This window comes from Carlito syrichta, unplaced genomic scaffold (assembly GCF_000164805.1).
Source record: "Carlito syrichta isolate Samal-C Ts95f unplaced genomic scaffold, Tarsius_syrichta-2.0.1 Scaffold315077, whole genome shotgun sequence".
In the NCBI taxonomy this organism is placed as follows: domain Eukaryota; kingdom Metazoa; phylum Chordata; class Mammalia; order Primates; family Tarsiidae; genus Carlito; species Carlito syrichta.
The window spans coordinates 538,565-564,085 of NW_007259173.1; the positions used below are offsets into that span (position 1 = coordinate 538,565).

The window sequence follows — 25,521 nt, forward strand, 5'->3', positions numbered from 1 at the left end:
CCAGTTCCCTTGACTTGGGGTACTTCAATATAGCTCCTTCAAGCTGAGAAAGCTTCTTTGGTGTCAAGGGTATATTGGGGGTGGACCTGCCACTTTTGAGTCCAAAGGTCAAGGCCTCTCTGATAGGCTGGGCACGGCTCTCCCAGGTCTCTTTTTCATAAAACAACAATGATGATAACTGTCATTTCTTGGTGCCTACTATGTGCTAAATATTTTATGTACATTACTTCCACTTTTCACAGCCCTACGAGGCAGGTACTATTAGGATTCTAATTTTTAAAACAAATTATAGATTGGTTGAGATATAATTCACATACAAGTCACCTATTTAAAGTGTACAATTCAAGTGGTTTTAGTGTATTGTGAGTTGTGCAACCATCATCACGATCTATCTTAGAACATTTTCACCACCGTGCCAAAAACTCCACATCAGTAGTCACTTCCCTCCTCTCTCCCCCAGTCACAGGCAACCACGAATCTACTTTGTCTTTATAGATTTGTCTATTCTGAACATTTCCCATGAATAGAACCATATAATATGTGCTCTTTTGCGATTGGCTTCTTTTCACTTAGCATGGTAGTGCTTTCAAAGTTCATCCGTGTTGTAGCATGTATCAGTACTTCATTACCTTTTACTGCTGAGGACCTGAAAATGCTATGATTTATTTTACAGAGGAAAAAAATGAGTCTTAGGAGGGCAGTGACTTACGCAGGTCATAAAATTAGTACATGGCAGTGCCTGACCTCCAGTTTGTAACTATAACTCATTTGGAGCCTATCTGCTGTGACTTCTTTGGGACATGACACTTCACAGTGGACACTTCTGGAGCCAAAGGGAGCTGGGGCAGGTGGGAAGGGTGCCCCACAGCAGCTACTGTAAGTTCCATCCATGGGAACTGAGGTTCAGCAAAGCTGAATCTGGGACTCAGGTGATGGGGGGTAGGGAGGGAGCACAGGGAGGACAGCGGAGAGGGAGAAGGGAAGGAAGGAAAGGGAGCTAACTGGGTAGGACAGAGGAGTGGGCAGAAGCCATTTCTGGATTTGGGCACAGAGCCACAGTCGTAGGGCAGGTCATAAGTACAGACACTCAAGGGCAAAGCTTGGGTTTACCTGTCCTCTTTGGACCAGATTCTGCCCTTCCGTCCTTGTGCTGAGGAAGGGGTGGGCTGCCAGGCTGAGGCTTAGGGAGCCAAGGGAAACAGAAAGGGGAAGGCTGGTCCGAGGGCACATCACCAATAAGGGTACCACTCCCTCCCTGGGGTCCTTGTGCCACTCTGCACCCTCTGAGACTGGGTGTGCTCTGCTTGTTTCGAAGTTACTGGTGCTTGCGTCTTTACTGGTTTGTTCCAGGAGCTTCAGGAGAGTGGGTGGGGGCTGACATTTGCTAAATCTCCACCATGTGCCAAGTGTAGGCAAAGTGCTTTCACAAATGTTGTCTCATTTATCTTCATCACAACCCTCTGAAGTTGGGGTTGTTATCTCTGTCTTACAGATGAGGGCACAGAGGCTGAGGCAAGGCCAGACTGGTCTCTGCTCATCTCCAGCTGCACGTGGCTCAGGGGGCTCTCCTGGTCCACAGCCTGTTCAATTCTGTTCTCTCCAGATCTGTCTCTTCTAGGAAGTCTTCTCTGACTGCTCCAGCCCACGTGGCCTTCCCCCACAAATCCCCAAATTCAGAGCACTCACTGGTTGCACCTTGTTTTGGTCACTGAGTACAGTAGCCTAGTGACATCTCTGGGGATGTCTTATGCGGTGACTCATTTCCTAACCACATAAACAGAGCCAAACCACTTAACTTTGTTGAGCATCAGTTAAACTATAAAAGGGGCATCCTCATATCCAGAGAGTTGTTTTGGAGACTGAGTGAAATGGCATGCACTTGGGGTGAAAGCAGGGCCCCCAGGTTAGCTCCCTGCCAGCCCTAGCTCCCAGTCACACTGCACACTCTGCAAGTCGGCCCCTTTCTTGCCCTCCCTTCAGGGCCTTGTCTGTGGCAGCTGCTCGTGTGTGGGGTCTGACAGTCTCAGTTACCTATCCCAGGGACAAAGGGCATTCTGAGGGGGCTGTTTCAGAGGCCACTCCACTTTGCTGATAGATGCAAGCACCAGCAAAGAAAATACTGAGCATCACTGTAATTGGACCAACCTGATCTTTCGGGGAGCTCAGAAGTCTCATGGTGACCCTGGTCCTTTGTGCTAGATGTGCTTCTCTAGGGACTGAATGGTTGTCAAGCTTTCTCTCTGGCAGTCAGAGTACAAATGAATTCCTAGCAACCCCACTCCAGTAGCCAACCCAGGAAACACTGTGCACAGATCACAAAGACCGATATGATTTTATTCAAACACAGGCGGGAACAATAATGACCTTCAGAGCCAGGTAAAAACAATAAGTTAAAAGCATGGTTAGAATTTCAGACAATCAGATAAAAAGTTTGAAGGAGGTGATTTTCCCCTCCTCTCCCAATTGATTAACTCAATACAGCATAAAAATAATTTGTACCTATAACATTCCCTTATTCCCACACAAATGAACTGGAGGTGGCCCCAGGACTTCCTTGGTGATGCACAATGCACACACCACCTCCCTAACCTTTAAGGCAAAAATGGCCCCTCATATTCAGGCAGAGCGTGGGCTCAGATCAGCAGTGTCAAGGACACTGGGAGGATTTTCTCTACTGAGAGAAGACTGCATGGGCCCCTTGGGTGCTAGAATCCATTTTGTGTGTAGCCTTTGCCTCAGCATAGAAGAGAGAAGCTCAAGTCCTGGGCTGGCTTGGGACACTCCTCCAGCCTGGCCTGACTGGTTCTCTTGAGGCACCCAGGGACTAGGCTAGTGATGGCTTCGGGGCTGCCAGACCTGTTGCCTCCTGCAAGCCAGACAAGACTTGGGGAGAGTGGGCAGGTGGCCCCTTCTCAGTGCTCAGTCTTTCTTGGAGTACTGGGAAGAAAATATCCGTGCAATCCTGCGGGTTTCTTCCTCAGGCAGGTTGGGAGGGAGTGAAATAGGTCTGGGGCGACAAGGCCTTCTGGAGAGGGTTCCTCTGGTGGCTTTGCTCTTGTCCTGGAGAGGAAGAAGTCAGGTTAGCACTGAGAATATGGTAACACCAACGGATGACTTTGGCTCTTATCATCTTTTGGTTCTCCAGTTAATATTCATGTAGAGTTGATGGTTTATGAAACACTTTACAGACATTACCTTGTTTAACCCTCACCTCTGCCCCACAAGGTCACGCATGAGGAAACTACACATTCAGGTAGAATAAACTCAAGGTCCCACAGCTCTGGGTAGCAGAATTGAGATGTGAACCCCAGCTCCAACTCCTTCTGTGCCTCTGGAGAAGGACAGGGGTGTCACCTCCAGGACAGGCTTGAAGCTTAATCTCTTCTCTTGCTGCATGGCTCTAGATAAGTCATTTGTCCTCTGAGTTGTTACTGTCCTATGTGTGGTCCAAGGAATATATCCAAGTCTCAGGGTAAAGATGATGGTGAACAATACATTCTCTGCTTGGCTCTTTGGAGTTTCTGGAATTGCCAGGTGACATGAAGCACACACTCACTGCCCTGCTACCAAACAACTTTTGGACTCGGGCTGACAGGCACTGCTAATTCCACTTTTAAGGTGCTTGCCTTTGGGTTATGGTGTCAAGGTCTTCTGGATCCCTCACACTCATTTGCTCATTCAACCTTTAACCTTTTAAAAATATTTTTCTTTTTTCTTTTTTTTTGAGTTGGAGTCTCACTCTGTCGCCCAGATTGGAGTGCAGTGGCCGCTCCCAGCCACCGCAGCCTCGACCTGCTGGGCTCAGGCGATCCTTCCGCCTCAGCCTTCAGAGTAGCTGGAATTATAGGTGCGCGCTACCATGCCGGGCTAATTTTTTGATTTTATTGTAGAGATGAGGTCTCGCCTGCCCAGGCGGGTAGCGAATTAAAATATTTTTCTTACTTCATGTCAGGTTCCTGTGAAGGACTCAGAGCTATACAGGAAGACCTCCCAGGGAGTTGGCTGAGAGCAAGGCCCTGGGAAAGAGACGGTGGCTTGGCGGTGGAAGAGGCAGTTCTTCTGTGTGGAGAAGCCACCACAGTCAAACCAGCAGACTTCATAGCAGGTAGCCTGCCCTATGGATAGATATCTCTTCCCTGTTCTCAAATCCCATGAGCTAAGATCGTCTTGAACTGACAGAGCATTGAGAGCACACTGTACCACTTCTCAGGCACTGAGAATCAGCTAGAGATTGGGAGTATCTCCTCACCCCTTGCAATTCTGCTAATGAGAAACTGAGGCCCAGTTGCTGTTGGGATCAGTGACATTCACTAATCCCTTCTTTCCTTCATTTCCTTAAGCTTTTTAATGCTTATTGTGAGAGGAACACAAATTAAGAGAACTCCTTTCTTGACTTTCAATTGCTCAGAGTTAAGCTCTGGGAGACAGAGAGATCCGCCCAAGGAATTAGAATAGCACCCAGAGTGAGATAAAGGCCTGGCATCCTGCTCTACTGCCAGAGTGTCAGTTTCCCTACCCATGAAATAGGAGGGTGGATGAGCAACCCCGAGGGTTCCTGCTAATCTAGATTTTAAATGCCACATGAGTGTCTCCAACCTGAGCAAGCTCCACGCTGCAAGCCCACAGGCAGACTTTCCTTATAACCAAGAGCAAAGTGCTGGGGCTGGGCTGCCCAGCAGAGACTGGAAGATACATTCTAGGCAGGCCAAGGGTCGAAGGGAAGAAGGAAACCCATCTTTTGCTGGTGTTTGCAGTTCTTCCTTCCAAACTATGGAATGCTCCTGCACACCATCATCTTCAGGCCAGAGGATGCCAGTGGGCCAGCCTCCTCTTGCTACCCTCTCCCTCCAGAATGGGTGTTCCTGTAGGGCATGGACTGGGTCTTATGCCTGAGACCCCAGCTGGGCCAGATCCAGGATAGGAGTTTGATAGCTGCTAGTGAGTGAGAACAGGTCATGGTGACCAGAGGCTTAAACTGGGTGGGAAGGAGACTTGCAGCAAATTGCTCATTCATTCATTCTAGAATAAGTGGTATTGGCCTGCCATGTGCCAGGCCTTTAGTTAAGTCAAACCCTCTTAGGGTTTTTGTAGCACTTTATGCTCATGAATTCCCTTCTCTATTCCCAAGATCCAAGGTGGCTGTTTCCTGGGTTATTTGGGATTTAGAGGTGACACAAATTCCACTCCAGCCTCCTGGCTGTAATGCAGGTAGTTTTCTTGGGTCATTAGCTGCGTTTACCCTCCGTTTCTTTCTCTGCTACTGTGAAAGAGGATTAGGAAGATGTTTGTTTTTTTAAGCCAGGTGGGAACACATGCCTATGTAAGTGGTCCTCTACCTTAAATCTACCCCAGATCCTAAAACTAGGCCTTTGTTTCCCTATCTTCCTGAAGAGAAGAATTCTCTGTTTCATTTTATTTTATTTTTTTAGTTGGAGTCTCACTCTATCACTCAGACTGGAGTACAGTGGCCGCTCCCGGCCTGCTGGGTTTCAGCGATCCTTCTGCCTCAGCCTTCCAAGGAGCTGGAACTACAGGCATGTGCTACCACACCTGGCTAATTTTTGATTTATTGTAGAGATGAGGTCTTGCCAAGTTGCCCAGGCGGGTCTCGAACCCGCGGGCTCAGGCAATCCACTCACCTCAGCCTCCCAAAGCGCTGGGATAACAGGCTGAGCCACTGAGCCCGGCTGCATTCTCTGTTTTAGAGAGACTTAGATGGGTCTTGCTGGAAGACCATGGCTGGAAACACCAACTATCTCAGTTCATGAAATGACCATAAAAAGATCTCTGTTGGTTATTCATCAAAACTTTCAGGAGCCTAAGATCTACTCAACCTGATCAATTCTTACAGACAGTAGGCAGGTGTGATTCTTGTTGTCATAGGGCTGCTTAGCTAGAGGGGAGACAGATACTGACCTACCCAACAATTGCACAGATGAGGCTTAGAGCTTGAGAGCACCAAGGAACAATTAGTGACAGCTGGGAAAGTCTGGGGAGGCTTCACACAGAGGTGGGATCTGGGATGCGCAGAGTTTCAACAGAGCTGGAGGTGGGGTGAAGTCATCCATTAGAGGGAACAAGCATGGGCAAAGGCCTACACTTCCTTGGTTGGGCCCATATCTGTCCTGGAGCTGAGTCGAGCGTGGCTTGCTCAGTCAACCTTCCAGCACCCACACCCGGACTCAGTGACCTGGGGGGCCTTATCTGCATGGCCCAGGCCCAGGGACCAGGACAAGGACAGGGCTTGGCTCTGTGTACAGGGTAGGGCTGGGGTGTGGAAGGACAGAGAACACACACTCAGCAGCATTTGGCTTTTGTTGACCTCAGTAGAGTTTAAAAAACATCTTGACAAGTAGTAAAGATCTTTCTCTGTCAGGATTGCTACACTAAAACATACTACTCTGGAAGAGCTGCGCAGAGGTGTATTGCTCAGAGCAGGGATGTTCCTAGTATTTCAGTGGACCGGACTAACCCTTCCTCTGAAATGCTTCCAAACCCCTGGCAAGAGGCCTGAGGGCAAAAGAAAACTGTAGCAAAGTGTGTGGTTTGCAGGAGCCATCAACCTTCCTAGGGAAGCAAGAGGAATTCATATGGAAGCAGAAGCAGCCAGAGATGGAGGGGCTGCAGGTAACCTTGGAGTCTAGACTGTGGGGTCACAAGTGAGGTGAAGTCTCTGGAAGGGCACTGTGAACAAGGACTGAAGAAAACATGAAAGTGAGTGTGAACAGAAGATGAGAGAGGGCATGTCAGGAGGAAGCTCAGCGTGAGCAAAGGTGTCAAGAAGGACTCTTCGCTGGGAAAGTAGTAGGATGGGCTGGGCTGAACTGCAGGTGTGAAGAGCCGCAGAAGACAAACTAGAAAGAGGGGGTTCTGCCTGCTGAGGGAAGTTCTTGAATATGGGGGGGTGGATCTGACCTTATTCCTCTTGGACCTCAGAGAACTGATCTGTCAGGGCCTTTCCAGTGATTGGGGTGGGGGTGTCTGACCACTGCCCTGGACTGAAGGATAGCACAGGTTTTCCTATGGTCTGGGTACCAAGCAGGCCAGGGGCTCTCAGGCTGCCCCATTAAGACTTCCCCATCCATATATGGGGACCTGCTCTTTTCTGGACACCTGGACATCCAAGTCGCAAACATGACAGGCCTCTCTGGTCCTAAATGTGTCTTGAAGGAGCATTCCAAGCCAAAGACAGGACTCTGCTGAGAGAAAACAGAACACAGGAAGGAAGGAGGAATGGTGGTGGAAGAAAAAAAAAAGTGGGGCTTCTTGAGGTTTCTCAGGTTGAGTGGCTAGCTCTGCATGAGGTGGGGTTCTAGCTCTGGTTTTACCACTTCTTAGCCAAGTGGCTTTGGGCAAGCCACTTTTTCCGCAGGCCTCGGTTTCTGCATCTGAAAACAGGGATCAGGATGGGCAAATAATGCAAGAGGAGGTGCTCTGTAAACCATGGACTCAGTCCGGCCCTTGTCTCCCTCTTTGCCCAGGTTGCTGTGATGCAGCCTCTTCTCCAAAAGCGCTCTCAGGAGGGCTGAAATGTGATCTGATCCCATCCTCTGTGTTCTGGGTTCTCTCCGAGATGGATCCCCCTGAACAGGCCATATGCTTCCAGTGGGTGGTGGGTGCAGGTGCCCCCACTTACTCCTGCTTTAGGGTATCCCAGGGACTTTCTCAGAGGAAAGGCAGGGGGGTGGAGTGGAAAGGACAGTGGTCTGTGCCTGCTCAGCTGCCCCACTCCTACTCAAGACCAGTAAGACACTTTCACTCTGTGGGTCTCTTTGGGCCAAGTGGTGCTAAAGTGTTTGATCTTCTTACCAAGGTCTATACTGAAGTACAAATAAAATTTAGATGTGACCAAGGTTCTGGCCAAGGTACAACATCCTGCCACGCACGGAGGCTAAGCTGGAGCCCGAGTAATACAGACACCAGAGCAAAATGAAGTAGGAGCCAGCATTGGTGCTGTGCACCCTGCCTTCAGACAATGGCCTTGTCTCCCACTTCCTGCTCTCAGATCCCACTCTTGGCAGGGTTAGGCCCCAAAGATCCTGAGTAGACCTGGGGATACAGCACCTCTCCAAGGCAGGCCCGGTGCTAGGCCAAGCAAGCTCTCCCCACATCACTACCTTCTCCCTTCTCCCCTGCCAGTGAGCCTCTGGCCTGAGGGTAGGGCTAAAGTTTTGTTCTCTTCCAGACCAACCATCTTCAGTGATGTAAACACTGACTCAGGAGCTGAAAACTGAAAGTAAAGCACCGTCCGGTTCTGGCTGGTGAGGTGGGCTTGCCAAGGGAGTGCGGCTTCAGAGACTGAGTGAGGGCTCAATATAGCTGCTGCCTCACTCACCTTTCACCCTCTTGGCTGGCTGCCTTGCCCTGAGGTGGCTCCCAGAGTCTGGCCTGAACTAGGACTTCCTTGGTGCTAAAGAGAGCAGCAAACTCAGCAGCCACAGCTCGGAGCAGGGGGGATATAAGGACAAGGCACTTAGACTGGAGGCCCAGCCCTGGGAGGCAAACTTTAAATCTGACCCAACCAGCCCAGGTGCAGCATGGCTGGTCTCCTGCTCTGAGCTCACTCTCCATTCGGTAGTTCTCACTGCCGAAAGGCTACTTCCATGCCCCAACCCACCTGACGTCACCCTATCCTTCCTCCAAGAAGCCTTTTCTGTCAGGAACATTCCATAAGGTCTAGAGTCACTCCCTCATCCAAGGCCTCAGTCTACACAATGAAGGGGCTAGAGTAAGGCAAGACTCCTCAACTTTTTTTTTTTTTTAAACAGGGCCTGATGCAAAATGATCCTCAACCTTTTGAACCCATGCCCTGCCAGGGAGAGAACTCAAAACTCCAGATTCTTGAGAGGGAAGAGTTAAAGTTATACTCTTGCAAGAGCTCTTAACTCCTCTGGCCTCAGAACAACCTGACAACTGGAGCCTAGCACCTGCCCAGTAGGCCTGTGAGCCCTTTCCTGCGAGGTGCTTGCCAACTTGCAGTCTGGGCCAGAGTGAGCATCAGCCAGTTCTGACTGTTTCCCCTGACTTCTGTACACCCTTGGCCAGATTGCTCATCTTCTAAATGCTTTGTGTGACCTTTATCAGAAGGCTAGAGACTTGGTGGCCCAAAGAAATGAGGCAACAGGTCAGGGACTCCTGCCCCAAGAGGAGCAGCTCAGCCATCAGGCCTGGACCACAGGCTGAGATGAAAGAACCCTGGGATGGAGGAATTCCCTCAGGCCCTCTACTGATCTGATCTGGCTGGGTTCTTTGCTAGGACTGTGCATCTTTCAAATGCCTCTGGGTTTGTGGAAGGGAAACCAAGAGATAGAAAAATCCTTTGGGCTCCAAGGAGAAAAGAAGCCTTAGGATTCATAGATAGACCAGACTTGTGAGGCTAGGGTTCTATCGCTCTTGGTTGGGGCTGTGTGTTATCCTGGGCATCTAACACTGAACACATAGTCAATGTCTAAGCCTGGAGAATCGCTCTCCAAACTTCTGGGGTTGCTCTGTAGGGCCTAACTTCCCAGGGCCCTGCTCCAGTCTCTAACCTCTTGATCATGTCCCTGTCCTTGGCATTTCTTTCCTACCAGTACCCCTTCCTGCTCCACACATGCCAAAATGTAACAGAACAAGAGGAAGGCAGGTATGGTTATGCCCATTTTTCAAATAAAGAAACTGAAGCACAGCAGTTAGATCACTTGCCCCAGGTTACACAGCTAGTAAGTAACAAAGCTAAGCTTGAAACTGAGGCTATCTGGATTCAGAGGCCATGTTCCTAACCACTATACAAAACTGCCTGGTAGGAGAGAAGAGGGGCGTACGGCCACAAATTAAGTCTGCTGCCTCCCCAGAGACCAGAGAGACCTGTTGCTGAGGACCTCAGAAAGGCATCAGCAGAGCCAGCACAGAACACCAGCCTTGCCGACTCTCAGCCCCCAGTGGCCTGGGGCACCTCGATCCCTAGTGATTCTGAAAGGCTGTGGTCCAGCTGAGTGGCAGTGAGGACACTAGGGCAGGAGGGGAAACTCAAGGTTTTAGGGGTACACTCAATCCTGGCCTTGTCTCCTACATCCTGCCTCCTACGCTTACTCCTCATGAACAACAGCGTCTGGCCCTGTTAATCAAGGGCTCGCTCACAATGCAGGCAGAGTGTGGGCTTAATGCAGGAAGACACAGGACAAAACCAGGCTCATCTCAGATGTGGCAGGACAGAGAGGCTTGGATGACGGGCTGCTTCCTGCCCTTTGCTTTTGATTCTTACCTATCCTGCCTGTGTCAGTCCAGGCCCATCTCTTCCGATTTCTGACTACCTTTCTGCTCATATATATTGTTTGCATCTCCCAGTTGCCAAGTTCTGTTGATCTTTGAGCTTTCTTATCTTCAAATCAATAGGCTGAAAAGCTGTTCCTTCATCTTTGTTGAATTCTACTCAAGCCACCCTATGGTTTTGTCTTCTCTTCTCCATACTCCGTCCTTTGCTTTGTTTTACTTAAGTGCTAATAGAGGCAAATGTCATTTGAGGAAGTGAGTAGTTGGAGGCCAGGACCTTTCAAAGAACCGTGAGCTCCCTGAAGACAGGGTGCACAGCACCAATTCTGGCTCTCTAGGGATGACAGACAGGTGGTAGGAGCTGACAAAACTTAGGATATGAGGCTGGCTCCTATGGGGAACTATGAGCTCCCTGAGGGAAGGGGCATAGCTCTTCTGTCTTCTCCAGGACCTAGCTCAGGTCTATGGCTTTGCACATTTGCCAAGTATGTAAATTTCAACTTTGAGTTCAAAACCACCTTTCTATACTCTCTGGCCTGCTCTGGCTCTATTCACTGATGGGAAATTATGGGAAGGTTCTGAGCAGAAAAGTCCCCATGATTTAATTGATGATTTATTTAACATCAGTTAACAGGATGCTGTATAGGGAATGGATGGCAAAGGGCAGAGGCAGAGGCAGAGAGGCAAGTTAGGTGGCTCCGTAGTAATCCAGGCAAGATGATGATGGTTTAGACCAGGGTGGTAATGTGGGGGTGGTGAGAAGTAGATTTTGATATATATTAAAGGTAGAGCTGCCAAAATTTCCTGGTTTGTTTGAAAATGGGCACCAGGCAGCATTCTAAGAGTTTTGGCCTGAATAACTAAACTAGAGTTAAGTTGTAACCATTAACTGAAATGGAGAAAACTGAGGAAGGAAGAGATTTGGGAATACTATCTGTCCAGTTTTGGACATGCTGAATTTGAGATATTAGATGTCCAAGTGGAGATGTTAGGAAGGCAGTTGTAGAGTTAGAGGAGGCCTGGGCTAAGATAGCCATTGGGAGTCTTCAGCATATAGAGGGTTAGACTTATTTATTTTCCTCATCGTCCCTAGAGGGTTAGGGAAGGTGGGGGAAAATATACATATATACCAATCAATCTATGTAACACTAGTAAATTATTAAAGCCTTGAGACTGGATGGGGTCACCCAGAAAGTAAGTGTAAATAGAGAGGTCTAAAGACTATGCTCTGGGGCACCCCTATATTAAGAAGTAGGGGAAATGAGGGGGACCTAGCAAAGTCGACTGAGCAGGGGCAGTCAATGAGGGAGAAAGAGAATCAAGAAGGAGTGATAGCTGGGCTCGGTGGCTCAGCCTGTAATCCCGCGCCTTTGGGAGGCTGAGGTGAGTGGATTACCTGAGCCCGCGGGTTTGAGACCCGCCTGGGCAGCAAGACCTCAACTCTACAATAAATCAAAAAATCAGCTGGGCGTGGTAGCACATGCCTGTAATTCCGGCTACTTGGAAGGCTAAGGTGGAAGGATCACCGGAGCCCAGCAGGTCGAGGCTGCAGTGGCCGGAGTGGCCACTGCACTCCAGTGTGGGTGACAGAAAGAGACTCCAACTCAAAAAAAAAAAAAGGAGTGATGCCTCAGAAACAAGTGAAAAAAGTATTTAAAAAGGAGAGAGATCAACTGTGTCACATGCCAAATAACTTAAGCACTGAGACTTGATAACTGGCTTAGAAATATGGAAGATTTTTTGGAATTTAAAAATCTTAACGTGCATTCCCCCCCCAGTGGTAAAGGGGAGTAAAAGTCTGATTAGGGTAGGAGATCATCTTGGCCACAGTATGAAGTAAGGGCAGTGGCAGAGAGCATGGATATGAATGAGATTAGTTAGAAATAGTCATGGGGGAGATGACTGGGCCACATTAGGAAATGGTAAGAAGTGAGTGATTCCAAAAGTACTCAGGTGGTAGAGTTAACAGTTCTTGGTAATGGATTGGCTGTGGGTCAAGGGAGATAGAGTAGGAGTGAGGCTGGGCACAGTGGCTCAAGCCTGTAATCCCAGCACTTTGGGAGGCTGAGGTGAGTGGATTGCCTGAGCCCAGGGGTTTGTGACCAGCCTGGACAACTCGGTGAGACTTTTTCTCTATAATAAATCAAAAAATTAGCCGGGCTTGGTAGTGCATGCCTGTAGTTCTGGCTACTTGGAAGGCTGAGACGGAAGGATCGCCTGAGCCCGGTGGGTCAATGCTTGGATGGCCATGAGCGTGCCACTGCATTCCAGCCTGGAGGACAGAGTAAGACTATGACTCAAACAAACAAACAAACAAACAAAACAAAACAAAAAAACCAGTAGGAGTGAACGAGTAGTAGTTACTTCAGGCAGGAATAACTACATGGAAGGTAGCTGAATTTCCTGAGATAAGGAATGCTGGTGGTAAAGGGGTAGGCAAAGGAAGATAAGCTCAAGTTTTGGACAGAGCAAATTGTGACACATCAAAGACAAAATGTCTATGACGCAGAGGGATCCATGTGTCTGCAGCATGGGAGAGAAGACAAGACTGAAGACATGAATTTCAGAGTCATCACACTGTAAATAATACCTGAAGTTACCAGAGTAAGTGAGATTTTGCTGAGAGAAAATCTACAAAAGCAGAAGCCATAGACTGAGGAAAACAACATGTAAAGTAAATTACCACAGTTTGTTTTTTTTTTTTTGAGTCGGAGTCTCACTCTTGTTGCCCAAGTGGGAGGGCACTGGCACACTCACAGCCACTGCAGCCTCCACATTCTGGGCTCAGTTGATCCTTCTGCCTCAGCTTTCCAAGTAGCTGGAACTACAGGCATGTGCCACTGCACCCAGCTAATTTTTTGATTTATTGTAGAGATGAGGTCTCATCAAGCTGCCCAGGCTGGTCTCGAGTCCCCGGGCTCAGGCAATCCTCTCACCTTGGCCTCCCAAAGTACTGGGATTATAGACATGAGTCACCAAGCCCAGCTGTTTAATGTATTTTATTTTATTTTTTAAATTTATTTTTAATTAATTAATTTATTTTTTGAGTCGGAGTCTCACTCTGTCACCCAGACTGGAGTGCAGTGGCTGCTCCTGGCCACCGCAGCCTCGACCTGCTGGGCTAGTGATCCTTCCGCCTCAGCCTTCAAAGTAGCTGGAATTACAGGCGCGTGCTACCACGCCCGGCTAATTTTTTGATTTGTTGTAGAGATGAGGTCTCACCAAGTTGCCCAGGCGGGTCTCGAACCCGCGGGTTCAGGCAATCCATTCACCTCAGCCCCCCAAAGGCGCGGGATTACAGGCTAAGCCACCGAGCCCGGCTTTAATATATTTTAATAGCAAACTTACAGGAAAAGCACAGAAGACAGACAACATTTAAAACATTACTTGCATGTAGGACAACTCAGTTAAAAAATAGACAACTTTTTTTCTTGAGTTGGACTCTCACTCTGTCACCTAGATACATTACATACATACATATATACATACATACCAATCAATCTATGTAACACGAGTAAATTATAAAGCATAATAAAAACAAATACCTGTAAGCCCACAACCCAACCTAAGACCTGAAATATTACTAATACTGTTGAGTAGACCTGTGTGTTCTTCCTCTATCCCATCCCCTGGCTCCACAATTACAAACATTGTTGTCAAACTAGTGAAAACTGAAAATAAAGAGAAAAATCTTAAAAGCAAGAAGAGAATAAAGGTCATGTTATATTCAGGGCAACAACAATATAAACAATGTCTGTTTCTTTCTTTCTTTTTTTTTTTGAGTTGGAGTCTCTCTGTTGCCTAGCCTTCTAAGTAGCTGGAATTATAGACACATGCCACCACACCTGGCTGATTTTTTAAATTTATTGTAGAGATGAGGTCTCAACAAGTTGCCCAGGCTGGTCTCGAACTTCTAAGCTTAGGCAATTCTCTTGCCTTGACCTCCCAAAGGGCCGGGATTACAGGCTTGAGCCACTGTGCCCGGCCTAATGTTTGTTTCTTATAAGAAACAATGGAAGACAGAAGACAGTGGAATGTTATCACTAAAATGCTAAAAGAAGCAACAAAAATTCAAGTTAGAATTCTATATCCAATGGAAAATATATCTTTAAAAGATGAAGCACTCTTGAGTGATAGAAAAAAAGAAGTCAAAATAAAGATTTTTTTTAAGACAACTGAAGTTGGACAGTTACTAGTAGGTCCACACTATGTGAAATTCCAAAGGTAGTTTATCAGGCTGAAGGGAAGTGGTCCCAGATAGAAGTCAGGATGTGAAGAAGGAAAGATGAATACCAGAAATATTAAGTATGTGGGTTAACAGAATAATTTTTTTGGTCTTAAATTCTTCAAGGTAAGGCTATTTTTAAGAGCGTCAGAGTCCCCAAGGTCTGAGAAGAGTATGATGCTTCTGCCCAAATATAACTTGCAATTATATCTAAAATAAGTGTAAGGAAATAAAAGTTCTCACTTACCCACAGTAACTATTTCAATGCTTTACAAAAACTAATTCCTTTAAGAATTAGATACCAAAACTAATTTTTGGTATTTCTACTTGCTAGTTGCATATTTGATTTGATTCCTAGAGCATCAGACTCTAAGAAGATATGCTGTAACAGATGTGTCAGTAGGGAGGCCCGTCACTGGCTAGGATGACTAACCTCCCAGGGTATCCTGGGTTGTAGAACTTCCAGGACCTAGTGCAATGCCTCATACAGGGGAGGTGCTCAAAAGTAGCTGGGTTATTTTGTAAATGGTAGATAGGTATACCACTGATAGTACTATTCTCTTCCTCTAAATCTTAGTCATCTGTCATGCTCCTGAGACTGCATCTCCCGTGCGAAGCATCCTCTGCCAGTGCCTACCTTGTTTGGCTCCCAACAGTACTTGGTGTGCATTTTCTGGTTAACTTGCTTCGGTACAGTTTTTCTTTCACTTGTTAGTCTCGGCTGGCAATGCCCTGCTCTTACACATTTTTCTTCTTTTCCTGAGCTCCTTGTCCACTGTTGGGCCCACAATATGCTCAGTGCAAGCATGAGGAGTGACCACTACCCCAGCCTTTGCAGGAAGGAGGCCTGGGGCAGCTCTGCACTCTGTGCATACGTTTATGGAAGAGATGCTGCTCTATAGGGGAGAGGGAGGAGAGATGGCTGTTCTCTTACCTGATCTGTTGTGACTGGTGGTGGCAAAGCTGCAGAGAGTGACAGCATCCGCAGGGAAGCCTCCAACTGCTGGGGAGGCAAAAAGAAGTTGGGCACCGTGATAGGCTCTGGGCTATGATGGTAGTCAAGGGACAAAAATACCAAACATCTCCACTGACCATTCTATCTCCATTCGTGTTTTTCCCCCAACTTATTCCTGTCCATAAATCCTTTGCTCAAGTAGTTCCCTCTGACTGGAGGGTCCTGCCCACACCTAACAAATCATAGTCTGTATTATTTATGATTCCAGCACTTTGGGAGTCCAAGGTGGTAGGACTGCTTGAACCCAGGAGCTTGAGACCAGCCTGGACAATACAGTGAGACCTCATCTCTACAAAAAAATAAAAAAATTAGCTGGGCATGGTGATGCACACCTGTAGTCCCAGCTACTTGGGAAGCTGAGGTAGGATTGTCTGAGCCCAGAATTTCAAGGCTGTGGTAAGCCATGATCATGTCACTGCATAATCCAGCATGGGCAAGAGTGGGACCCTGACTAAAAAAAAAAAAAAAAAATTCCTCATAGATCAGTTCAAATCCTGCCTCCAGGAAGCCTTGCAATTTTAGCCCACTGTGATTCCCTCCTTTCTCATATCCTAGAGCACAGCCTGCGACTCAAGAGAACGCTTAATTAGTCTGATGTGATTCTGTTCCCTCAACGTTCCCTAAAGTTTCTCAGTGGCAGACAGTATTGTTTCCTTCAGTTACCTCAGTACTTCCCTAGAGCCCATCATGAGGCTGGAAGGTATCAAATATTCAATGATACTTGCTGTCTACAGTCACATCACCCTGAAGTGCTCAATCCGTCTGAATGATACTTGCTGAGGGCCTGCTGGCTAGAAACTGACCTGTTAGAAGTCAGTCAGTCAGAGTGGGGTGGCTCCAGGGGCAATGTCCTAGGCTGGGCAATGCCTTCAGGCCTTAAGGTTGCCTGAAGGGCCTGTCTGCGTGGTTGTTCTGGGCTCATATCCAGAAACAAGGGCTCTGCATCAGGGCCTGTTCCTGGGTACTGGTCTACCCAGTCTGGATGTGAGCCCTAGAAGGCAGGTACCATATCTTGTGCTCCTCCATACTGCTTTGAGGTACCCAATGCTGTGATGAGAACACAGTGTTCCACAGATATTCGTTGAATCAAAGCACTGATTCAGTTGGCTGAACTTTGATGGGGAAGCAGGAAGTATTTTGATGTTCTAATTTTTGTTTCTGTTTAATAAGTCAAGTATGATTATGATTCAAATGTGCTTACCAGGTTTTCTATTTTATCACTATTCTTACATGCTAGACTTTGAACTCTAAGAGGGAGGAGATGATCTGTCTTTTTCATAACCATGTGCCTATCACCTAGCACAGTATTTGGGATACAGTTTAAGTAAGCAATAAGTATCACATCAATAAGGGTACATGATCTCAAACCAGGCAAAGTGGGGACCAAAGGGAGGCCCAAACTTTACCTGTATGATGCCCACTTGTATACCCAATCCTGAATTGTACCCCACATCTTAAAAAAAAAGAGAATTTGTATATTCAAAACCTGCAAACTCTATTTTGATCAAGTATACCTATATCAAGTATCTGTACTTTTGTTTTAAAGGTTACATCATTGTCCTTTCAAATGCCTAATACAGACACAGGCACAATTGTTTATCATGATATGAGTAGCTGAGAAGTATCTATTTTTTCTGGCAAAATAGCCTTGATTCAGAGTCCCAAGTTTTACAAGTAGCAAGAAAACTGAATACATATAATTAGAACAGTGTGAGAAGTTAAGCTCAATTATATACCTCAGTGTGAGTTATACACAGATCTTTCCAGGTTTCATTTTTTTTTTTTTTTTTTTGAGTTGGAGTCTCACTCTGTCGCCCAGACTAGAGTGCAGTGGCCGCTCCCAGCCACCGCAGCCTTGACCTGCTGGGCTCCAGCGATCCTTCCGCCTCAGCCTTCCAAGTAGCTGGAACTACAGGTGCGCGCTACCACGCCCGGCTAATTTTTGATTTATTGTAGAGATGAGGTCTCGCCAAGTTGCCCTGGTGGGTCTTGAACCTGTGGGCTCCCAAAGTGCGGGATTACAGGCTGAGCCACCAAGCCCAGCCCCAGGTTTCATTTTTATTAGCTTCATTCTGTTCCGCTACTGTATCAAAAGAGGATTAAAACCTGAAAGATATTGAGAGTAGAACAGACCTGTGCTGGGGAACTCTCTGAGCACTAATACTTAAAATATTTGGCTTTGATAAAAATTATTGTCAGATGTTTTTTAGAAACCTTGAGTATGGAAGTGCTGGAAGCCTGAGTTTACTTGTAATTGGAAAAAGAAAAGCAAGATCACAAATATGTTTTTTTCTATTGAATTTACTTAACGTTGGCCAAATACATTATATTATCCTAAAAAAAAAAAGTAACTACTGGATAAAATGAAATGCACCCATTTCCTGCTTTGGTTCAAGTCTCTGATTTTTCTATAGAGAGGTGGAGGTAGAGTGGAAATCCTGAAGGGAGAGACCTTTTGACCCTAAGACTTCTCCAGAGGCCCAGGTGAGCTAGGGCCTATTTGTTGTTGCTGCTGTGACTGCTGGGGGCTCTACTAGACAGTCAGCTGATGCTGTGGGAAGGAAGAGCTTTGCTGTGAGGTGTCAGGGCTGAGTCAAAAGCACCAAAGCCTCCTTCCCAGCTCATTGCCTCCTGTCTGCTTTAGGGTCCTGCTCCAACAGCCACCCACTTTCATCAACTTTTAAGTTCCTTCTCCTCAGTTTATGAAAATGCTCATCTTCTACCTAGGGCAAAACACCCTGACCTTGTATTTTGTATTCCCTTTTAGTGACAATCTAGCTCTGTCACTTACGAGATGGGCAACTTCAGGAAAGTTTGGTTTTTGTGTCTTAATTTCCTCATCTTTAAAATAAACGACATTAGTATTTATTGTTCTAAGGGTTAAATGAATTTATATATGTAAAGTGCTAGACTGGTGCCTGACACAGTGAGCACTCAATAAATGCCAGCTATTCTTATCTTCCCAGGTTGTGGTAAAAAGGTGCCCGTTCTAGCTGGCTTTACTAGTCCCCTTGACCAATGGCTTCCGTTCCCACCATCGCAAGGTCATCCTTTATGCTAAAGCCAGTGAACACATGCCAGGCAATGTTCTCCTGGACCATGACGTCCTGAAACTGCCCGTCTGCTCCTGCAGGGCCTTTCTCCCCAGCTCCTCCCCCTCCCTGCCAGCTCTTCTCATCGCCTTTATGGGCATGTCTTGTCCTGCTGTCCTTTACACACTGGAGATCCTGAGTCTGCCTGTGTATGTGCTTCTCTCTCTCTAAGCTCTCCCTGTTGCCCTTATCGATTTCCAGAGATACCTATCTACCTTACAGACAAGCTCATGCCTGAACTCCACGCCTGCATCCCCTACTGTACACCCTACAGGTACATCCTGAGATGGAAACCTGCATCTTCCCCCAAACCCATCTCTTTATGTGTGTTCCCTGTCCAGTAAGTGACATGATCTACCTACTATGTATGAACTATCTTTAAGTCTCCTTTCTTATCCCCTGTCCCTCTCTCAATCCTCTCAGACCTATCCCCCTTCCTCTCCATCACAAAGCAGCCTATACCTTAGGTCAAACTTTCTTCATCTCTTATTATTATTGCAAGTTTCCTAATGAGTCTCCTTGCCTGGTCTCCTCAGATCTAATCCCCCTTCTATTAAGGCATGAGGCAACTTTCCTAGTATCTAAATCTGGCTATATCACACACTTGCCTAATGGTTAGCATTTACCGAACACTCTTTTTGTACCAGGCACTGTGCTAGCCAGTTTACATTTGCTTTAATTTACTTTAATTTTCCCAACAACTGAGTAAGTACTATTATTACCTCTGACAGATGAGGATTATTGCCTCCATGTATAGTGAAGAAGTTTTGTTTGTTTGCAGGTTAGAGTCCAAGCGCCTGAGCCAGGTATAAAAGGCCTTTAAGATCCAGGCCCTGTCTTACCGTTCATCATTCTTCTGGCCCCGGGCTCTAGCCACAGTGAACTGCTGCCCACAGGCCAGGCTCTTTCATCTACACACACAGTCCACCAAGACTAGAACTTCCTCTTGTCTCTGCCTACACAATGCCAGTTCATCTTCACGGTCTGGCTCTCATGTCTCTCTTACTGGGATACCTCCAAGCAGAGTTAGGGTAGCCTCAGCCTCTTGCTCTCTAGTGTTCAGCCCATGTCTCACCACAGCACTTGGAACAACAAGCTGTCACTGCCTGTTTACTTGACTGTCCCCTACCTTATAATGGGAACTCCTTGAGGTAAGATCTGATTCAAATCTGTCCTCAGTACTCAGCACAGGGCCTGGCAATACTCATTTTTGAAAGACCAGTTGAGAGGGCCTAAGTTAATGGATGCCTCAGGGTCTGGGCACATGTGGCAGCTCCTCTGTCAACCACATTCTGAGCACAGCTCAATTACTGTGAAGGTAGCAACATCTGGAGCTCGGAGCCAGGAGGAACAAGGCCAAGGAAGAACTTCACCAGAGGTGGGCTACTTCAGTGCTCAGCCTCCAGCCTTTAAGCCTTTCCTGAATCCACTCCGACCCCTAGGTTTTCTCTGACCTGCATCAAGAATCACACTATGTGATATGTACAAATGTTTCCACACATTTGATTTTCTCCACAAAACTGTGGAATTGTGATAATTCAGCTCAATCTTCATTTACTGATCCCTTCTCATCCCAAACAGAAAAAGACAAGGTCCCTGACCTGGGGCACTTATAGTTTGCTGGGTAAGGGATTATTGCTTCCATGTATAGGAGAACAAACAGGCTCAGAAAGGTTAAACTATATGCCTCAAGTCACACAAGTAATAAGAAGCTGGGTGGAGAATTGTAAAAATCAGGCCCCTGATCTCTACTAAAGGAAATCTGTAGTCTAGGAAAGCAGACTGCCTCACCCTACCAGCCATGCTTGTCAGGATATCAGGTGAGCTGATCTGATCAGCTGGTTAGGCTACAGGTGTGAAGGCTGTAGATGGTCCTGAGTGGTTCCCTTTCCCAACAACATGTCAGTCTGTGTTTCAGAGGAGGAATGTCAGGTGTCCCTCCTTCCCTTCAGCAGTGCCTTACTGGGGCCTTGGGCAAGTCCATCTCTATGGCACTCACTTCTGCTAGCTCCATCACTTAAAAAAAAAAATCTGGCCTGGTGCAGTGGTTCACACCCATAATCCCAGCACTTTGGGAGAATGAGGTGGGAAGATCACTTGAGGTCAGGAGTTTGAGAACAGTCTGGGCAACAGAGCAAGACCCTCAGCTTTTAAAAAAAAACCAAAAAATTAGCTGAGTGTGGTAGCACATGTCTGTAATACTAGCTACTTGGGAGGCTGAAGTGAGAGGACTGCTTGAGCCCAGGAGTTTGAGGCTGCAGTGAACTATGACTGCACCACTGCACTCTAGTCTGGGTGACACAACGAGACCTTGTCTCTGACCAAAAAAGAAAAAAAAAAAAAAAAAGAAAGAAAACTTAAGCAAGTAACTGTAATTCTGAGTTTGTTTCCTTATTTGCAAAACAGAGGTATTACCTACATAAAAAACTTGTGATGACTCAATGAAAAATGTATGTAATGTGCCCAGCACATAGTAAATGCTGAATTAATAGGAGTGCACTTCTCCTTCAACTAAGATAAATGGTCTCATTCCCTTAGATCCAGAGCCTTGCCTTCAGGTGGTAAAATACCCAACAGATGAATCAGATTAATCAGGTAGACTAGGGCCATGAATGTGCTACCAACACCTAAACCCAGTTCAAAGTAGTTTGCTTCAGAAGCCAGGTTTTAATGGTAGTATGGTAGCACTTGCCATGCAGGTGAGTCTACTGAAGGGTCTTCCCATGTCCCCAGCACATCCACAAGGGTGGCCACAGCTCATGCTCATACTCACACCAGGCTAGCCTAAGTACTAGCATCCAAAATGCCTGGAGATAGCTTAAAGAGCCATTGTGGGAAACACCAAAGGATACAGGAGGAGCCTCTGCCTTGTGGAGGTCTCTGATTCAGTTGTCGCCTGCCTTTTCTTGATGTCAGAGGAGTCAATGAGTGGCCCCTTATGGTTCTCCCTTCTGTTCTGGGAGGCTAGGTTTAGAGGCAACTTCTCAATGCTCTCAGCAGAGTCACTAAGCTCACTAGAGGGAGCTTCATTCTCAGCTGGGGCTTCTGGCTTGGGCTCCTTGTCTTGATCCACCTGTGGTGAGCTCCACCCAACAAAAGTGTTGCTCTTCTGAGCTCCTGAGAGTGTCAGACGTGGGATGAGTTGAGGGCCGGCTGAAGCAGGCTCACCAATCCTGACCTTAGAGGCCTCACCTTCACAAGCAACAAGACTTTGGCCAGGTGACCCCTGACTAGGCAGGTGAGGGTTGACAGTCCTTTCTGGGCTAGACAGAAAGCTACTTCTGATCTTGAGCTCCTCCCTGAGAAAAGGCTCTGGAGAAGGACAAGAGGGGCCTTCCCTCTGCACCCCATCAGGCTGAGGGCTGATGACCTCACTTGTGTCTGACACAAAACTGGACCAAGGGCTAGTTTTGTCTGTCACAGTGGTGATCTCATTTAAGGTCCTGGGCTCAATGATGTCTTCCTCATAGTCCTCATCACTGTAGGCTGGATCTGCCTCAAGGTCTTCATTGCTCTGTATCCTTGTAATGGGTACTGTATGTCTCAGGGACTCACGGAGCATTCCTTCTCCATCTGAAGTCTCTCCAAGAGCAGGGGGAGGTGGGGAATTGGTGCTCTTATCTGGAGCTCTTGCCAATGGCTCATCTGGAGTTGTGCTTCGTTCTTGCATGGCTTCTGTGTCCTGAGCATCTGGGAGGGTAGTGACCTTGTGGCTTCTACTTCTGGCTTGGTGGGAACTCCAAGCTGCTTGGGAATTCTTGGTGAGAGTCTGCAGATCTGAACAGCAATAGATACCACTCTTACTACAAGACAGGGCCACAGACCACTCAAGTTTCCTACACTAGTCTCTAGTTTCTGAAACATTCTTACAATCAGACTTTGAACAAAACTTAAAGGCAATTAATCCACCCAAGAGTCAGTGAGACTATATTCAAGGCAGTACAATTTCTAGTACTTTATTCTATTATCAGTGCACCAAAATCTAATCTATTTATAGTTGTGGATACATCTGTGGAAATGCGTTCAGAGACTATCTGCTCATGCTCAGATTTCTCGGGAGCTGGGAGTCCTGGTGGGCACATGTTCATGCTTCCATTTACTTCAGTAATTACCTATATTAAAAACCAAAATGAGAATCCACTTATTTACCTATTTGATGAGAGTTATTAAAACTATCTATTTTATTTGGAAAATAAAAGCAAGGAAATAGCTATTACCTACATGATAAGACGGGTCGTTTACAGAGAAAATGAAAGCAGCAGGGTATGTTGGAAGAGCAGAGACTAGGGAGCCAGTCTGTGTTGGGTTCAGAGCTCTACTGTCACTTTGAGCCAACTATCCCCTCTGAGCCCACTTATCTGTAAAGTGTAATTAACATTACCCATTTCACAGTTATAGCAAAGATACACGAGATAAAGGGCATACATTGTGTGATACATATATAGGCACCTAATAAATTGAAGCTACTAGGCATTTCAAATTATTTTGGAATGAAATGGGAGTGAATAAATTAATAAATAGGCTCCGTAAATGATATATGTTTGCATGATGATTTGAGAGGAGAAAGTTAGGAACTGGAGGCAAATTTGACTCCTGGGGATTAGGGGTCACATCTCCCTCATAACACCTGCCTACAAGAAGTGCTGGCTGTTTAATACACTGACAGTTTTCAGGCTCAAAGGGGAGTAAGTCGACGTATGAAAATGGAACATCACCCATCTGTAAACAGGAACAGGCACCAGGAGTTAGACTTAGTTGATCCCGATTCTTTGGCCTGAACTACCCTTTCTGTCTTGGAGCAGTCTTCTTGCTTTTAACAAACCAGCCTAGTCATCAAGATCCTATCTTACTGCATCTCTTCCAGGAAGCCCTTCCAGGTGCACCAGCTGAATGGGATTGCTAAATGGCTTTGTTCTATAAGGAAGCACTGAAATACATACTACTGTATAACTGTCTATATGTTTCCCCCATTAGACTGTGAGCTCCTCAAGGTCAGGACCATATGTCTGGTTCTGGTTATGTCTCCAGGGCCCAGCAAAGGACCTGGCACGTAGCTGTGGCTTAAATAAAACCCCACTCAGTAACTCACTCTCAAGGTTTGCTCATACCTGCTTGTCTAAAGGCTTTGTCAAAAAAGTGTACTGAAGCATAAAGGAGGAAGGGGCATTATTTTTGTTTTGTTTTGAAAATGGTTTCCCTGATATAATCATGTTCCCTTTTCAAATTCATCCTGTCCTTGTGAAAACCAGTTCTCATTCTGCCATCCCCTCAGAACTCCCCATTTTCTTCCAGGTTAAACATTAAACTCCCAAGTTTGGCCTCAAGGCCCCTACAGTTCCAGTCCTTCAATTTTCTTCTCTTTCCTCTTTCAATATACCCCTTTAGGAACATTCTTCTACTTGTTCTCTTCTTTACTCCAAACAAATCCCCTGTTTTACTCCTATACTTACTACATTGTTTTACTCTTTTTTTTTTTTTTTGAGTTGGAGTCTCACTCTGCTCCTGGCCACCGCAGCCTCAACCTGCTGGGCTACAGCGATCCTTCCGCCTCAGCCTTCCAAGTAGCTGGAACTACAGGTGCGTGCTATCACACCCAGCTCATTTTGATTTATGGTAGAGATGAGGTCTCGTCAAGTTGCCCAGGCGAGAATCGAACACGCAGGCTCAGGCAATCCACTCACCTCAGCCCCTCAAGGCGCAGGATTACAGGCTGAGCCACCGAGCCTGACTATGTTTTACTCTTATACTTACTATCTAGGGACAATTTTCTTTGGTTGACTGTAGAATATAAGCCAGATGAAGGCAGAGATAAGACCTGTCATGTCCATCACTGTATTCTCCCGGAACTAATAACGGAATAATGCCTGGCATAGTTGTTGCTCAATAATTAGTGGAAGTCAAACCTTGTATAAGAGGGGGGGATCCCAAAAAACTCAGAATTTATTTATAAAAAATTGTATATTTATTTTTACATTTTTTTTCTTGAGTTGGAGTCTCACTCTGTCGCCCAGGCTGGAATGCAGTGGCACATCATGGCCACCCCAGCGTCGACCTGCTGAGCGCCGGTGATCCTTCTGCCTCAGCCTTCAAAGTAGCCGAAACTACAGGCATGAGCTACCACACCCAGCTAATTTTTGATATATTGTAGAGATGAGGTCTCGCCAAGTTGCCCGGGCTGATCTCGAACCTGGCGGCTCAGGCAATCCACTCGCCTCAGCCTCCCAAAGTGCTAATTACAGGCTGAGTCACCAAGCCCGGCCCTATTTTTACATGTTTAAACCTCAGTCACCTTCAAAGTATTCTCTGTTTGATGCAATACATCTATTGAGATGCTTTTCCCACTGTTCAAAATAGTTTTTGAACTCGTCAATTTGATGCCTTTTAGTGCTTCTGTCATATTTTGTTTTACCTCTTCCACAGCGGCAAAACATTTCCTTTTAAGGACTTTCTTCATCCCGGGAAATAAAACAAAAGTCATCTGGTGTGAGATCAGGTGAATAGGGAAGGTGAGACATGGGGACCATGCTGTTTTTGTTCAAAAACTGCTGAACACTCAGTGCAGTATGGGCGAGTGTACTTGTAAATCACCCATCAGGAAATGGGGAAATGCATTGAAAGAATCTCCAAAAAAAATTCACTGAAGCTAAAGGCAGCCTCTCATAGCTACGTTAGCTGCTACAATGATGTCAGTGGGTTCCTAGAAACATTCAAGTAGTGGGAGGAAGCCTGTACTAGAAGGGGCCTGCTCTCTAAAAGATAACTCTGGTTTTTTTGGGGTCCCCCCTTGCATACATCTGAGGTTCTGCATTTCAACAGGTTAGGTATCTGGGAGAATAGGATAGAAAGAAGGTTGTTTTTTTTTTTGAGTTGGAGTCTCACTCTGTTGCCCAGGCTGGAATGCAGTGGCACACTCACGGCCACCCCAGCCTCGACCTGAA

General features: G+C 46.5%; 1 protein-coding gene across 2 annotated transcripts in view; it reads right to left on the bottom strand.

The window, feature by feature from the left end:
• Positions 1–2,313: 2,313 nt before the first annotated feature.
• C2CD3 (C2 calcium dependent domain containing 3) overlaps positions 2,314–25,521 on the bottom strand; it is a 146,628-nt gene continuing 123,420 nt past the window's right edge. Inside the window, exons 31-33 of one of the 2 annotated variants that reach the window (XM_008072276.2) lie at positions 21,436–22,360; positions 15,411–15,522; positions 2,314–3,060 (exon numbers count right to left, since the gene is read on the bottom strand). In XM_008072276.2, coding sequence (XP_008070467.1) covers positions 2,920–3,060; positions 15,411–15,522; positions 21,436–22,360 — 1,178 coding nt within the window. In that variant the 3' untranslated portion in view covers positions 2,314–2,919. Of the gene's footprint in view, positions 3,061–15,410; positions 15,523–21,435; positions 22,361–22,516; positions 22,696–25,521 lie in introns of those variants that run through there. The other variant, XM_021706037.1, reaches the window with a different exon arrangement.